General features: G+C 41.5%; 1 protein-coding gene across 1 annotated transcript in view; it reads left to right on the top strand.

The window, feature by feature from the left end:
* The window catches only part of plcl1 (phospholipase C like 1), a 110073-nt gene extending 97575 nt beyond the window's left edge, over positions 1-12498 (top strand). Inside the window, exons 10-13 of the mRNA XM_028590389.1 lie at positions 2138-2341; positions 5860-5935; positions 9193-9302; positions 11363-12498. Coding sequence (XP_028446190.1) covers positions 2138-2341; positions 5860-5935; positions 9193-9302; positions 11363-11557 — 585 coding nt within the window. The 3' untranslated portion in view covers positions 11558-12498. The remainder of the gene's footprint in view (positions 1-2137; positions 2342-5859; positions 5936-9192; positions 9303-11362) is intronic.
* Positions 12499-15555: the final 3057 nt, after the last annotated feature.

Below are 15555 nucleotides of genomic sequence, written 5' to 3'. Positions count from 1 at the left end.
TTGTATGTTCTCCCAACGCTGTCTCATGCCAGGTCGTGAAATAGTCACGTTATTTTGATTTATTGATAAGTTTACAGGTCACGATTTGACGTTTATTTCGTGTACGCGTCACAAATTTTCAAACCTGCTCTGGGGGGGCGCAACAACGGGGAAATGAGGCGCCACACGCCGGCCACAACAACAGGACGGACCGCCACATGTGGGATGCGATCCCCAGGCGCAGGGCCTGAGTTTCTGAGTAATCCGAGTTTTCTGTTGCACGACTAAAACAACTTTTGAACGTACACGTCCCACCAAAACAAGTTCCTTCCCGAGGCTATTTTGCAGCGGCACCGTGGCTCCGTTCAGCGCTTAGCACTGCCCGAGACGATTGTGATTGGTTCAAAGAAATGCCAATAAACCAGAGCACGTTTTTCTCCCATCCCAAAATGCTGTGTGGACTAACCAGACAGTCCTCCCCAGTGCTGTGGAAGAAGGTCTAGCAATGCAAGACTAGGCTGACCCCAATCCCATCCAGTACCTTTAAGATGAACTGGAACGCAGACTGTGAACCAGACCTGAATTCCCAAAACCAGTAACCCAACTCAGTAATGTTCTTGGGGCCTAATGGGATCAAAATGCTCTGTAATTCGTATGTATTCCACGTATTTATTACCGTATGCACCATGTTGACTAGTGCTGTATAAGAGCGCGAAGATCCAGAGCTGTTTTTTCATGACATCATGAAAAGTTCCAAAACTCTTTAGAGATACGTGGTTCTCACAGGACAGCGACGCTACAGACATGATGGTCTTATAGAATGTGATGCACTGCTGTAGATTAAACTACCCAACAGTATAGAAAGGAGTTAAAATGAGCATCAAAATCTGCAGCAGTAAAATGCAACATACACATGAATGCAGCAGGAATATGAATCCAGAAACATCAGATAGAAGAGGAACATTTTACTGCACTGAGTACATTTTACGGCTAAAACTTAAACAAAGAATCTGAATACTTTTTCCATCACTGCCTACATGTCGAACTATGATTTTGTAATAACATATTCAAAATTCACAATGGATGTAATGTTTGAGTGTCCACATAGTTTTTGCCATGTAGTGAAAATGTATGGGTTAAATAACTGAAAGGGAATCTCTGGTTTTGAGGCATTCGGTCATCAAAAAAAAAAATGAAGGTATCCCATGACACGCATGTAATTCCGATATTGCCATTAAACATTTCTCGCTTAATCGTTTCAGCCTTTCCCACAATTGTTGATAAGCCCTCTCAATATCAACGGTACAGCATAACCTCTATCAGGAGATAAGTCCCTACCATCTCACACACACAAATACACACACTCAGTCCTACACGCAAACACATTTGCGCATTTACAAACTGCTTTCAATCTGCCTGATTCAATCTCATTGTCCCTTCCCCTCCCTCCTTGCTCTGTGTCCCTGTCTCTCTGCCATGAGTCCAGCTGTGGGCTCATCTGCCACAGTCAGTTATTATTCATCATGCCTCTATTGCTTTATGTCTCACTCACACACACACACACACACACACACACACACACACACACACACACACACACACACACACACACACACACAGGTGGGGCGTGATAATCTCTAGTCCAGTTGGGGTTCTGCCAGGTGGCAAATTGCATTCTTGTGCTTGTATGTGCAGGAATACATCTTTTGTATCATGACCCCAAATTACATTTCAGCAGATTGACTCTTATTTTTTCTCTGTCAGATCCGCTAACAAACCCAGTTTTGCATCCTGACACACCTGCAGCAGTTGAATGATTTTTCGGCTCCACATTTGTGCCATTTGTTTTGTTCTTTTTGCCAAATGTGCTTAAGCTAGGGCTGATTTCACTGGATTAAGCAGCAATGACTGCCATATTGATTTACTTCACAAGGGAGACAGCAGATGACAGGGGATTGTGTGTGTGTGTGTGTGTGTGTGTGTGTGTGTGTGTGTGTGTGTGTGTGTGTGTGTGTGTGTGTGTGTGTGTGTGTGTGTGTGTGTGTGTGACCTTTCCCAGCTTAGTTTTACAGCAGGAACTGTACATCGGATCTAATACCATTTCCCCTGTCCTCCTCTTCTTTCTCACCTCTCTTTGTTGCCATCCGACCGTTTCCAGAGCACCACCGCCAGCTTCAAAGAGCAGTGTGGGCTCCCCACGGTGGCCAAACTGAAGCAGTGCATCCAGAGCCTGGCAACGAGGCTGCAGAGCCCCGAGGGCACCATGGGGGCCAGCATGGTGCTGAAGGAGGGATACCCGTGCCTGGAGCCTCTGGTCAACCTCTCAGAGCCGACGCGCAAACTGCTCTCGGCCTACGACACGGTGAGTGAGACGAGGGTGGAGGGTAAACCTACTGCAGCCTCTGCTTTCTCACCCTTTAGTTTGCATCGTGGACTTCACCCATGTTTCTGAAGTTTTTGATTTGGTAAAATGAAATGATGTCGATAGTTCAAAACTGGCACCAACTAAATGCAGTCTTAATGCGTTTCTGCTTGTGCTCATTACTGATTGGGGAGAATAGGGCTTACCGGGGCTTAATTGTGATGCTGTTTTGACAAAAACAAGTAAATTGATTATTTGACTTGTCCGCTCTGTGCAGCAAGAGCCTGGAAGACGTTGTTATGGAAGTTTCCTTTGCAGCAGGGGGGGAAATTTCAGAGTTTAATAAATTGAAACAAATAAGACAGACTGAGACTAAAACCAAGTTGGGTTTTTGTATTTTATTAAAAAAGATATATTTGCAAATATAGGATCAACATGATTTCACAAAAGGCCGCAGCCCAGTGTGGAGTCAGTTTCGTAAATGAGTGAACAAGAACACCAGGCTTATATGCATCTTCAGAGTGACAGCACACACTCACTTGGATTATTATGACGCTACAATTTTGACAGGCAATCTGATACAAATGAAGACAATCAGATGAATACAAGAGACATCTCTGAGTCATCTCACCTCCTCCTCCCTGTATGACTTTCACCCCCCAGTTACATCTTAACTGGCATGGGAAAACATGAGATAGTTTTGGGGTGACCTTGTACCTTTATCGGTTCAGGCAAACAGAGCTCACAAAATGTTCCAGACTGGATGTCTCACAAAGTTAGAATCAAAATCTACATGTGGAAAATGAGATAGACTCTTTCAGCATTTGTGAGAGCAGTAAAGTAGAAATAAAACATAAAAATATAAGGAATTGTGCTTAAATGTAATTTTGCCATTACAACGTTCAGATCAGGCAGTCAGCCCCTTAAGTGCCTTCATGGCCGCGAAGAAAGAATAAAAACATAAAGAAACAAATTTCCTAAACCCACAATTGTAAGTAACAGGTTTTGACATCATCAAGGTAGTGTGATGTGTCGTCCCAAAGTGCATTCACATTTCTGTTCATACTGTTTCGAACCCTTGCAACCTCTCGCACTCAAACACTTACCAGGTGACATCTGTAAGGGTTTAGGGTTTAGGGTTTAGGGTTTAGGGTTCAGGGTTTAGGGTTTAGGGTTTAGGGTTCAGGGTTCAGGGTTTGGGGTTCCGGGTTCAGGGTTCAGGGTTTAGGGTTCAGGGTTCAGGGTTCAGGGTGTAGGGTTTAGGGTTTAGGGTTTAGGGTTTAGGTTTCAAGTAGCGGGTGTAATGGTAACCATGTTCACCTTTTTAGTTGAGCAAATCAAAATGCTAACATTCATTAATTAGCACTCAAAAACGTGCTTTATTATTTATGGTATTAAATAGCTTCATCACAAAATGTTTGGTCTCTATGTGCTCTGTGTTTACATTGAGGGGAAACACTACAGGCAATACCATCATTTTTAAATGTTGTGTTTTTGAGCTATTTTGCTTCCATAGCATGTCCTCTTTCAAACTATTGGGGAAAAAAAACATCGGAATTACACATTTAGATGTTTATTTTACCCCACTCTGCGTATGCCTCTGCCTGTAGATTTCGCCCAAATTCACCAAAAAGTTGGCATTAGATAATAACTTGTTTGCATATTTAAACATAAACATGTTAGAAAACTTCCAACAATCCAATATTCAGATTTCTGTTCTGGAAATGTTTGCGAATAAGCACATATTTTACAAGATAAAGCATCATTTGCATATTTAAACATACAATTTCAGAAATATATTTGTCTTAATGTCAGTAATCAAGTTTAATGGTGATATCTATTCACCTGGGGATTTGTACCCTTAAAAATCTAAATGAACTGGGTACATTTATTAGCTCGTAGTACTCAGAAGTTCATTGCTTTTCCTAATTTTGTTTTTCAAGTTTCAATTTTAAATTAAGTTTAGTGTGTTTACTCAGTGCCGTATTACTGAGTGTCCTGAAGCATCAAATATGCAGAAAGAGACTCTGAGGTGACATGCATGAAACAGACACACACACACACACACACACACACACACACACACACACACACACACACACACACACACACACAGAGAACCAGCTGCGTCTCCTCCTACTCCATTTCCTCTTGCAGCAGATAAGGATGAATCTCTCCCACCTGTTTCAGCGCTCGGCTATTACACCTCCACACACACACTCCTCCGCACAGAGAGTGCTTTATTTCTAACTATAACGTTGTGTTTCAGCGCGGCACTGGAGCTAATAATGTTTGAGTGTGAATCCAGCAAATGTGAGCGCAGCAGGTCAGTGTCATATAGCCACAGTTGGTGTGATCTCCAGTCGAACATACACACACACACACGGCTGAGTCATCACACACTCTCATCTCTCTCTTTTCTTCTGTCTTCTGTTTGTTTCTTTACACTGATTATTTAAAACAGACTTTGTGCTTTACATCACGTTCCAACTTCGGAGCATCCAAATCAATCCCCCTTGGCCACTTGCACTTCAGAATCAGAATCAGGATTATTGCAAAATAGTTTCTTTTACATAAAAAAAATGTGCCTTGGTATCTCAGTGCATAACAATAAAAACAATAAGTGAAAAGAAAAAGAAGCACAATGTAAGTGAAGAATTTACAATAGCAAATACGAAAAATATATGAAAATATGTAAAATATATCTGTTTTTTAAATGGGAAGAGGTGTGCAGTGTTTGAAACAAAAAGGATGAAATGTGCAAAAGTATATAGCGTATTTGCAATGTGCCAACATAATCATTTTAATTTCATTTAATGAATGAAATTGACAGGGACAAATACAGTCCACATAGAGAATTGCAGCACAACAATTATCAACTGCAATGTATCACAGCATTTATAGCTACTGCTAATTTCCAATGCCCGTCTCTAGCAGGTTGAATGAAATGAAATGAGATGTAATAGTTAAACTTGATATGCATACATGTGTATATATAATACATATGACTTATATGCTCACATATACAGTATAGGCCAAAAGTTTGGACACACCTTCTCATTCAAATGCGTTTCCTTTTATTTTCATGACTATTTACATTGTAGATTCTCACTGAAGGCATCAAAACTATGTATGAACACATATGGAATTATGTACTTAACAAAAAAGTGTGAAGGCTGATTCTTTTACATCTTTGGTTTGTAATTGTGATATTACAACTTGGGTTTGACTTGAATGTGAGATCTAAAAACATGCTGACATTGCTAAAAAGAAGGAAGACAAGACGAGTTAGCCAAGCTCATTCACAAGAGAAGTATAGTTAAATGATAAATACATAAAAAAAAAAAAAATAGTTGTTCGATTAATTGACTAATCGTTTCAGTTTTGATGTATTTAATGGATGCATTATATGAAATATATCACACATTTTTTTGTGGAAACATGAACACTCCTCACACCATTTAAATTAAAGCTCTATGGGTTTTTAAACGAGCTTAACTTTCTTCCTGTCTGTGCAGATGATTGCCGCCCAGAAACAGCTGATTGAGAACGCAGACGGTGTTCAGGAGAGGATCGGCCATGTGCAGAGAGAAGGTAAAGTACGCAGCCAGACATGGGCGATAATGAGCTGAGAGAAAATAGTTTTGATGAGCGCTCATGTATAAAACAAGTGCAGTTTGAACATCCAACAGCCGAACCTAATGGGGGACGACACACACGACTGCTCAGAGAATGTGGAGGTATTCGCTGTTGATTCTGACACTCTCAAAAGTATACTGGTACTGATACCAATACCGTGTTCGTGAATTATACTTTTTTCAATACCAATTTTATGAAACAAAAATAAATTACCAAGTTACACATTACGGCACATATTATTTATGGTTCAGCTCCTACTACATGAGCCCCGTCTCTCTGTGTAATGTAGAGTTTTTCCTGTGTGTCTCTGCGACGTGTAACTTTAGACAGCCAATCACAGACATTATTAGATTTTGGTAGAAGCATGCTGCATGCTGATTGGCTCACTGAGTCTGATGAGATTTACTCCTTCCATATTTAAAATTGGGTGTTGAATGACGAGGCATTTTTCGATACTCTAAACTGTAGAGGCAATTCGGTCGGTGCCTAAAAAGTACCAAATTCAGTACCCAGCCCTACTCAAACGTTTGGTAAGATGGGTTTCTAATTAGCCAAAAAAAGTCCTCTTATTTTTGTACTTTTGAAATGAGACACATTTAAAAAAATAAATAAAAAAAGGGTTCTCTGGGCGCCTGGTTAGCTCACCTGGTAGAGCCGGCGCCCATATAGAGGTTTACTCCTCGACGGGACCAAAAATTATCTTAAAAAAAAGTTCTCTGCTTGAAATGACAAAATATCGCTATGGTTATATATTGTTGTCCGATACAAAAATCGGTACGCTGGCGCCAAATATTGATATTTTAATAAATAAAATAGATTTCCCTGCTCCCAGCGTTGCTACTTCATGGCTCCTCAAGGTGGCGCTCAACACGTTAATGAGGGAAACTTGAACAGAAGTTAACTATCCGAACAGGAAGAGGTTTTCAACGGGATGGCGGACAGCGGTTTGAGGAAAATAACAAAATAACTGATGCCCCTGCCACGTTTAAGTCCAACGTCTGGACCGTCAAATTGTGCTGTTTTCTAACAGTTTGAACTTGCAGTGGATAAAGAGAGAAAACCTGCACTTAACCTTTTCACGGACATTTAAAGTGGGGAGGGGGGGTGGGGGTGTTTGTTTGATCATGCACAACAAAACAAAACATCCAAGAATGACCCCCCCCCCCCCACCCCTCCAATACCATTTATAGAGCCACTCGACCAGGCACGCCAAAACTTACTTACTTATCAACTTCAATATCCTGTGGAAAATAATCTCAAAATGAAATAGCACAATTTAGTGTCAACACAGCGCTTTCAAGCCAGAGCGGATTTCACTATGCTGTCGAAAACACCCAGGAAACCCAGGAAACTTTCCTCAGGAGAGTTTTAATCCAAACACGATCATTTTCCTATGAAAAACGAGTTGTTTTTGTGCCTAAACTTAACCAGTTGTTTTTGTGCCTAAACCTAACACTCACTTTTCCTGGCTAAACTCCACTACCACGGCCCCTGAAAGCACCGTCGTCTGGCCTGTAGCCGGCTCACAGTCACCTATTGGCGGCTAATGAACTGCTGCTGGTAGCCGGCGTCCCGGAGCTCTGTAGTGGTACAGTTTGGCCCCACCGGGGATAAAAAAGATTCAGCAGAGGCAGGAATATGTAGACCAGAAAGGGGGAAATCCCACACATCGCACTCTGATTATAGGATTTATCTAGCAATGTATGGATTATCGCAGAATTGCTGTATCCTGATTTTATCGGTATCGTGAGCCATGTATCGTGTATCATAAAGGTACCCTGTGATTCCCACCCCTCCTCGTAACACACCGCAGATCTGCCTTGTATTCATATTTGGGATTTTCTAAGGTGTGATGCAGCAGTATGACAGCATTGACAGTGAAAAGATCGACATCTACACAGTCAAACCTGTGTGTTATTAGACCCTCTCACCGTCTTCGATAACTCCTGACCTTTAACTGTCAATTTCAAAGTCAGTTGCATGAAAATGGAAATCCAGTATCTGACAACCAATCCATCAAGACGTGTAGTTGACACCTGCCCCTAGACATTTTGTGTTAGTCACAAACGTAAGCCAAGCAAATCAGTCTGACCCAGTTATATTTACCTGAATTTGAAATGCTGACGCCCACCCGCCCCTGTAAACTGAGGAAAAGCTCTGGTTTGTGTGTGCTTTATTCATAGAAACATTTTCATGAGACAGAACATTAACATACAGTGAGCTGTCATCTCAAGGTACAAATATGTACAGAAAGATAAGGAGTACTGGAAAGAACCAAAAAATAAACAAAACCAACAACAGAGTCCTTAACAGACAGACTCACAACACGTGTTTCCCCCTCACATCTCTATCTCCATATTCTTCAATTACACCTACTGGCTAGCTTTTTTTCTTATTCTTATTTATTTTTTTACCTTGAATCTGACTGTGAGCAACTGCAACTTCACAATTTCCCCCGAGGGATCAATAAAGTATACTGATTCGGATTCAGATCACAGGAAACCGGACCTAAACGTGGGCATCATAGTGTGTTTAAGCACAGCTAGGACAGACCACCTGTAGAGGCATGAGTTCCAGACCAGGTAGACTATTCACTAAATAGTTTATTAGGGGGACCCAGGTTTTGTAAAATCTCCTAATGGAACCGTTGGAACCATCTGAGGGGTTACATCAGGGCTTCTCAAAGTCCTGACCAAGTCACTCCGGACCTGGGCCATACCTTGTGCTATGAATACAATACCTTATGAAGTGTAGCCTAAAGTTTCTATTTTGAAATACATTTTCTATTGATCAATACATTGTTAGTAATGTTGACTGTACATGAAAAAATCGGCAAAAAAGGTGACAAAAACAATGCAAAAGCGGAACAAAAACGTAAAAAAAAAGGCGGGAAAACGCCAAAAAATATAGACAAAAATGTCCAAGCGGCAGAAACTTCCTTTTACTACATGAAGCTACAAATACTGCTGCACTTTTACCGCATGAAGCTCAAAAAATGGACCGAATGCTTTTATTTTGTTATTGCCAATTGTTCCGGACCTTTTGACTGGAAATAAAAATCAGACGCGGACCTTTTGAGTGATGTGTTTGAGAACCCCTGGGTTACATCCTTCCATTTAAAAAGAATTGAGCGCCTAGCTTCAGTAAAAGAGAGGAAAAGTGAGCAGGGGAGGCTGGAATCATCTGGACCTGTGTGTTTTTGTTTGGTGCAGGAATGGACTTCCACGAGGAACTTTCCCAGCTCGGGGAGAAGGAGGGACTGAAGGGACGCAAGCTGAGCAAAGCTGTGGAGAGTTTCACCTGGAACATCACTGTGCTCAAGGTACTCCTAACTCTCTGATTTTATAGGATTGATGCCAGATAAATATTTGGTTTTATGGAAAGTGTGAAAAGTCTGAGACTCACTAGGAAAGGAGAAGCTGATAGTGATTGAATCAGAACTCATAAATCAGGCTGTACATTTATATTGTTATATTAAAAAAAAAAAAAGGGGTTCAACCTTTTTACAATCTATTTCTATGTCTTACTTGTGGTTCATGTACCTTATTAGCAGACCCAAATAGAATTTCTCTCACTATGCCTAATCACCGTCACTCTTTCACTCGCTCTACCACACTCACACCGCGCACACACACATGCCGGCCCTGCTATTAGAGACTTCAGATACAGTATTAGGGGACCACTAAGGTCTATATAAAAGAGACTTCAGATACAGTATTAGGGGACCACTAAGGTCTATATAAAAGAGACTTCAGATACAGTATTAGGGGACCACTAAGGCCTATATAAAAGAGACTTCAGATACAGTATTAGGGGACCACTAAGGTCTATATAAAAGAGACTTCAGATACAGTATTAGGGGACCACTAAGGTCTATATAAAAGAGACTTCAGATACAGTATTAGGGGACCACTAAGGTCTATATAAAAGAGACTTCAGATACAGTATTAGGGGACCACTAAGGTCTATATAAAAGAGACTTTAGATACAGTATTAGGGGACCACTAAGGTCTATATAAAAGAGACTTCAGATACAGTATTAGGGGACCACTAAGGTCTATATAAAAGAGACTTCAGATACAGTATTAGGGGACCACTAAGGTCTATATAAAAGAGACTTCAGATACAGTATTAGGGGACCACTAAGGTCTATATAAAAGAGACTTCAGATACAGTATTAGGGGACCACTAAGATCTATATAAAAGAGACTTCAGATACAGTATTAGGGGACCACTAAGGTCTATATAAAAGAGACTTCAGATACAGTATTAGGGGACCACTAAGGTCTATATAAAAGAGACTTCAGATACAGTATTAGGGGACCACTAAGGTCTATATAAAAGAGACTTCAGATACAGTATTAGGGGACCACTAAGGTCTATATAAAAGAGACTTCAGATACAGTATTAGGGGACCACTAAGGTCTATATAAAAGAGACTTCAGATACAGTATTAGGGGACCACTAAGGTCTATATAAAAGAGACTTCAGATACAGTATTAGGGGACCACTAAGGTCTATATAAAAGAGACTTCAGATACAGTATTAGGGGACCACTAAGGCCTATATAAAAGAGACTTTAGATACAGTATTAGAGGACCACTAAGGCCTATATAAAAGAGACTTTAGATACAGTATTAGAGGACCACTAAGGTCTATATAAAAGAGACTTCAGATACAGTATTAGGGGACCACTAAGGTCTATATAAAAGAGACTTCAGATACAGTATTAGGGGACCACTAAGGCCTATATAAAAGAGACTTTAGATACAGTATTAGAGGACCACTAAGGCCTATATAAAAGAGACTTTAGATACAGTATTAGAGGACCACTAAGGCCTATATAAAAGAGACTTCAGATACAGTATTAGGGACTAAGACTTATATAAAAGCATCCAAAAAGCATGTCATAGGACCTTTAAGAAAATAGCAGGGCCAGCATGTGTGCGTGCGTGGTGAGTGTGTGGTAGAGCAGGGGAGAGAGTGACGGTGATTAGCTTCGGAGTGAGTTGCGACTCTAGACTCATAGTGAGAGAAACAAAGTCTCTCCCCTGTTCTTTCTGACCACAGTTGGTAATCTTTGGCAGGAACAGTTAACCCTCTCCTTGACTTCACGTTGTTTATGGAAAAGGAGAACCAGGGAATGAGTCGGGGGAAATGCAACGCTACCGAGCCACGGCTGAGCGGCGTGCGCGTCTGCGGCGTGTAATTAAATTTTTTGAGAGTTGGACGTCAGGCAACAGTGTAGGGCCGCCGTAGGGTCGGTATCTCTACGTACATACGTACGTACCCACAGCCTTGATTTAACATAAGCATATAGCATAAGTCAGCCTTTACACATACAGTACATGAGTCAAACACGTGTCTTCCTGTGTGCTGCAGGGTCAGAGCGATCTGTTGCGCGGAGCTAAGATGGATTCCCTGGATGCCCTGAGGCAGCTGGCGCTGGCCTGCGAAGCCTGCGGACTTACCTCCTCCAACTCCTCGGCCTCCACCTTCTCCGCAGCCGAGCTGCACTACTCCTCCCACCCTGTGTCCGGCCGCCGAAGCAGCACACACGGCAACGGACGCATCTAAACCCGTCCCCCGTCCCCCACACACACACCCCCTACCCATCCCGCATCCAGCTCGCTGCCAAAGATGATAAGGGAGTGGGCCGGGTAATTACAAAAGGGTAACACAGATGAGGAAATATGAGCGAGAATGACAAAGGATTTCCCCCCCTTTATACAGTGCAGTGTGTGTCTAGACGAGCCTCGACCAGAGCAGCGCATCTGTTGAAGCCTTACGGTGAGTTCATCACGTGATCACTGAAGGTCCGGCCTGCAAATGGAGGCTTTTCATGAATGTCGTAAGAAAGACTCTCCACGCGGGCTCTCGGACTTTTGACGGCTCCTGCTTGTTTTGCTGTGAAAAAAAAAAAATGTGTCCTTCAACCTTCACCATTGTAACTTTGCAGGTTTTCCTCGTTAACAGACTCATAATAACTCTCAGACACCTGAATAATGTGTGACAACCAGATGGTGTTTAGAGGTAGAATGCAGAATGGATGTTGAGCTGAAGGGACAAGTTGTTCTCAGCCCCAGCGTTTCAGCTTGTCCCCTGGGAAGGCAACAAGATTACGTGTGTGTGTGTGTGTGTTGCAATTGGTGGAAGGTGCTTTAAGAGATTAATTGAGAATGTGTCCCATTAAAAAAAACACATAGGTGGAAAGTAACTGATTCAAGTAGCCTAGATTTTCAGTGTAATATTACTATTTAAAAAAGATTAATGGTATTTTTGTTTTCAGATGTAACTGCAGTTAATGCAATTGAACTTATGCAGTAGTTTAACGTAAAAAAAACAACAGCAATGCAGTCCCCGATCACCTAAAGGTGTAGACAAAGCTAATAATCAATTTAGGATGATATCACACAAAGTAGGTCCTAACATCAACTAGAGAAGGTCCGATACCATTTTTTGCTTCCCGATACCGATTCCGATACCTGAACTTGCGTATCGGCCGATACCGAGTACCGATCCGATACCAGTGTGTCATATATTTTATTATGTTTATTATGTTTATTATGAACAAACGCAAACAATGAATGCCACAGAACTTTCCTTTATAGTTATAACGAAAAAGAACAGAAATAAACTACTTTAACGTAGATTTTCTTTAGGACTTTATTATGCGGTATCGCATCGGTGCATAAACTCCAGTACTTCCCGATACCGATACCAGCATTTTAGGCGGTATCGGAGCCGACCGATACTGGTATCTGTATCGGTATTGGACCATCTCTAACATCAACATGAAAACTTGTCTTTACCTGATCAGCTAAACGCACCCCTTTGTCTGCCGGCTGTTCTGGTGACATCAAATTCCGCCAAATCTATCGGAAAAATGTAGTTTCTCAATGGATTTCAAATGAAAAATAGAGCTTGTCTAAAGTAGCAATGGTTATGATTGAGGTTTGTGAATTTGGAGGGGTGGAAGATCTCATTCATCTGATTTATCAGATTGGCTGCATCAGTTCTTTCCAGACTTCAATCTCTGAGCAAAAGCTGAGCTCTGAAGCTCTTGTCTGGTCTGTTTGAAGGTCTGAAAGAGCTTGACAGTTTCAGTTGATGCATGCAAAACACCCATCAGAGTGTAAGCTACATTGTTTATTGACAGAATCTGAGGATTTCTAAGATTTTCAACCTGGAAAATTATTGGACCACAAATTGGTCCAATATTTAGCGTGAACGCTGCGACCAGCAGCCGCGAACCGAACTGCAATGTAACCCTATGGGGCGATTGTTAGTCTAAGGGTCTGAAAACATTATGGAAAGGATCCTTACTTTTTAAAAGAGTAAAATCCTCTTTGTTTGCTATTACCTACCAGATTCCATTTAAATAAACAACCGTTTTAGCGTGTATAGAGAAAACATATTCTCATAAGTAAATCGGTAAAATGATGTGTTCATTTAACCAACCCAGAGTGTTGATTGTTGGAAAAGTGTAAAGACTAACCAAGACGGCTTTTCGTAGTTTCATTTTGTGTCCGTTCGCTTTGAATGAAGTGTGTTTTACGATGATAAAAATCCCTGTTTACGTACATGGAGTCTGGTGGGTTTAGATTGTTGTTCCCATCAATCACGTAGACACAAAAACATGGGAAAATAGGGTCCAGGTTGAAAAAAATATAAAAAAGAACAGTTACCCTTTAACTAGAGTACACAAAGATCCCCTTGCAACTCTGAGGACACACACTTCCTCATCCAACTGCTATACACACACGCACACGCACACACAGGCTCTTGTTATCTCACCCTTATGGCCTTTGAGCCTGTCATGTTCACCTGGGCCAGGGGACAGCTGGAACACGAAGACAAGATATTGGAGAAGAGACACAGTAATTGGAGAATTTGTGGATGTGTGTTGATACTGTAGAACTACACATACATGTGTGGCTCACATAACCTCGTCACGATACCAACGGGTTGGGTACACGTGTGTGTTTGTGTGTAGAACAGATTCCATACAGCGTTGATGAAGTACACTGTATTGATGTAGCAATAATAATAATAATAATAATAATGGTTAGTTAGAAGAAAGTTAATGAGGCTGTTTAACTCAATGTGTACCGACTGAAGGATTGAAAACAATATAACTAACTTCATAGCTCAGTGATGCTTAAACGTGTGTGAAAACAACAATGGTGTCCAGCAGGTGCTACTGACCATGGCTCGTAGTTGTGCTTTTCCTGTAAGTGATGTCGTTCCCCTTGGCCTTTGAGTGTAACTGTGTGTTTCTTAACCAGCGCAGGAAACCACCCGATACGTGTTCTTTTAAATACCTACTTGTATTCTTCACTCTGCGTAATGCTGCTTTTGAACCAAACTTGACAAGAGTGATGCTAAGACAACACACAGGACCAAAGCTAAGATTAGATTCTATTCTATTCTCTGGCGAACAGAATCCCGTCTCCAAAGTTGGTGATTTTCAGGCTTTTTTATATTTGTACAAAATCGCTGTCCGCGAGTAGACGTTCTTAGTCGATTAACACTCCTATGGTTTTATCAACAATACGATAAGTTTAATTTATTGGACAGATGTGTAAAACTGAGGTTCTCCACAAAGAATCATGCAGAACCACCACTTTAAATCTGGTGTTTGCCAGAGATGTCCTCATAGGTTTCTTGGAAATAAGTCGTTCAGCGCGAAAAGGCAAGAAAAATTGAATAATCGAATAAAGAAACCGACTACCAATTAGTCGACTAATCGACTAAAAGAGGGCATCCATGTTGACGTCATTAACAAAGATCAAGTAGGACAGGTGTGTTTGGAGAGGTTCAATGTGATTTAATAGTAGTCATAATCTAGTGGATTTGAACAAATGTTTTTCCAACTAATTCTGCAATCCGTTTGAACAAAAGAAGGCGTGAGGGCTGCAACAACGGGCAACTTTTGAAAAGAGGACATTTTGAATGTTTATTCTGCCGTTTGAGGGAGGCGGGAAGGTGGACCGACCGACCGACCGACCGACCGACTGACCGACCGACCGGTTAGGCGAGGACCACAGACCGTGGGCACGGCGCCGAGGTCTACCAACCCTTCTTTAAGTTCAGGTGTAGGACTGCTTTATGTTCTGAATGGCATCCCATACTTTTGTACACTGTTTGGCTGCCTTTCATTTATCTCCACATTCCTTCCTTTTTTTTTCTTTTTTTTTAAATGCCATTACCCTCTTTCATACCTCCACTTTTCTCCATCCTGTTCCTGCTGCTCCAGCGGAGGCTGCAGGTGGGAGGGGTAACGGGCCGCAGAGCTGATGTACTGAGTCACTGTCACAGGATGAGGTTGACCTAATAACATTTCCATGTGTGTGTGTGTGTGTGTGTGTGTGTGTGTGTGTGTGTGTGTTTGGGGGATGGCATACGTTTCTAAAAGTAGACGACATATTGAAGAGAGAACAAAGGTTGAAGGGTAGAAGAAGAAGAAGAAATGACTAATATCAGATTCACTTTTGGTTGCCTGTGTGGTTGGCTGGGCACACCTGCAGAGCTTCATAATTGGCTGTGAGCTATGGACGGAGTGACAGCACCTG

The sequence above is a fragment of the Perca flavescens genome, chromosome 11 (genome assembly GCF_004354835.1).
Source record: "Perca flavescens isolate YP-PL-M2 chromosome 11, PFLA_1.0, whole genome shotgun sequence".
NCBI lineage: Eukaryota > Metazoa > Chordata > Actinopteri > Perciformes > Percidae > Perca > Perca flavescens.
This window is presented reverse-complemented; position numbering and strand designations above follow the sequence as displayed.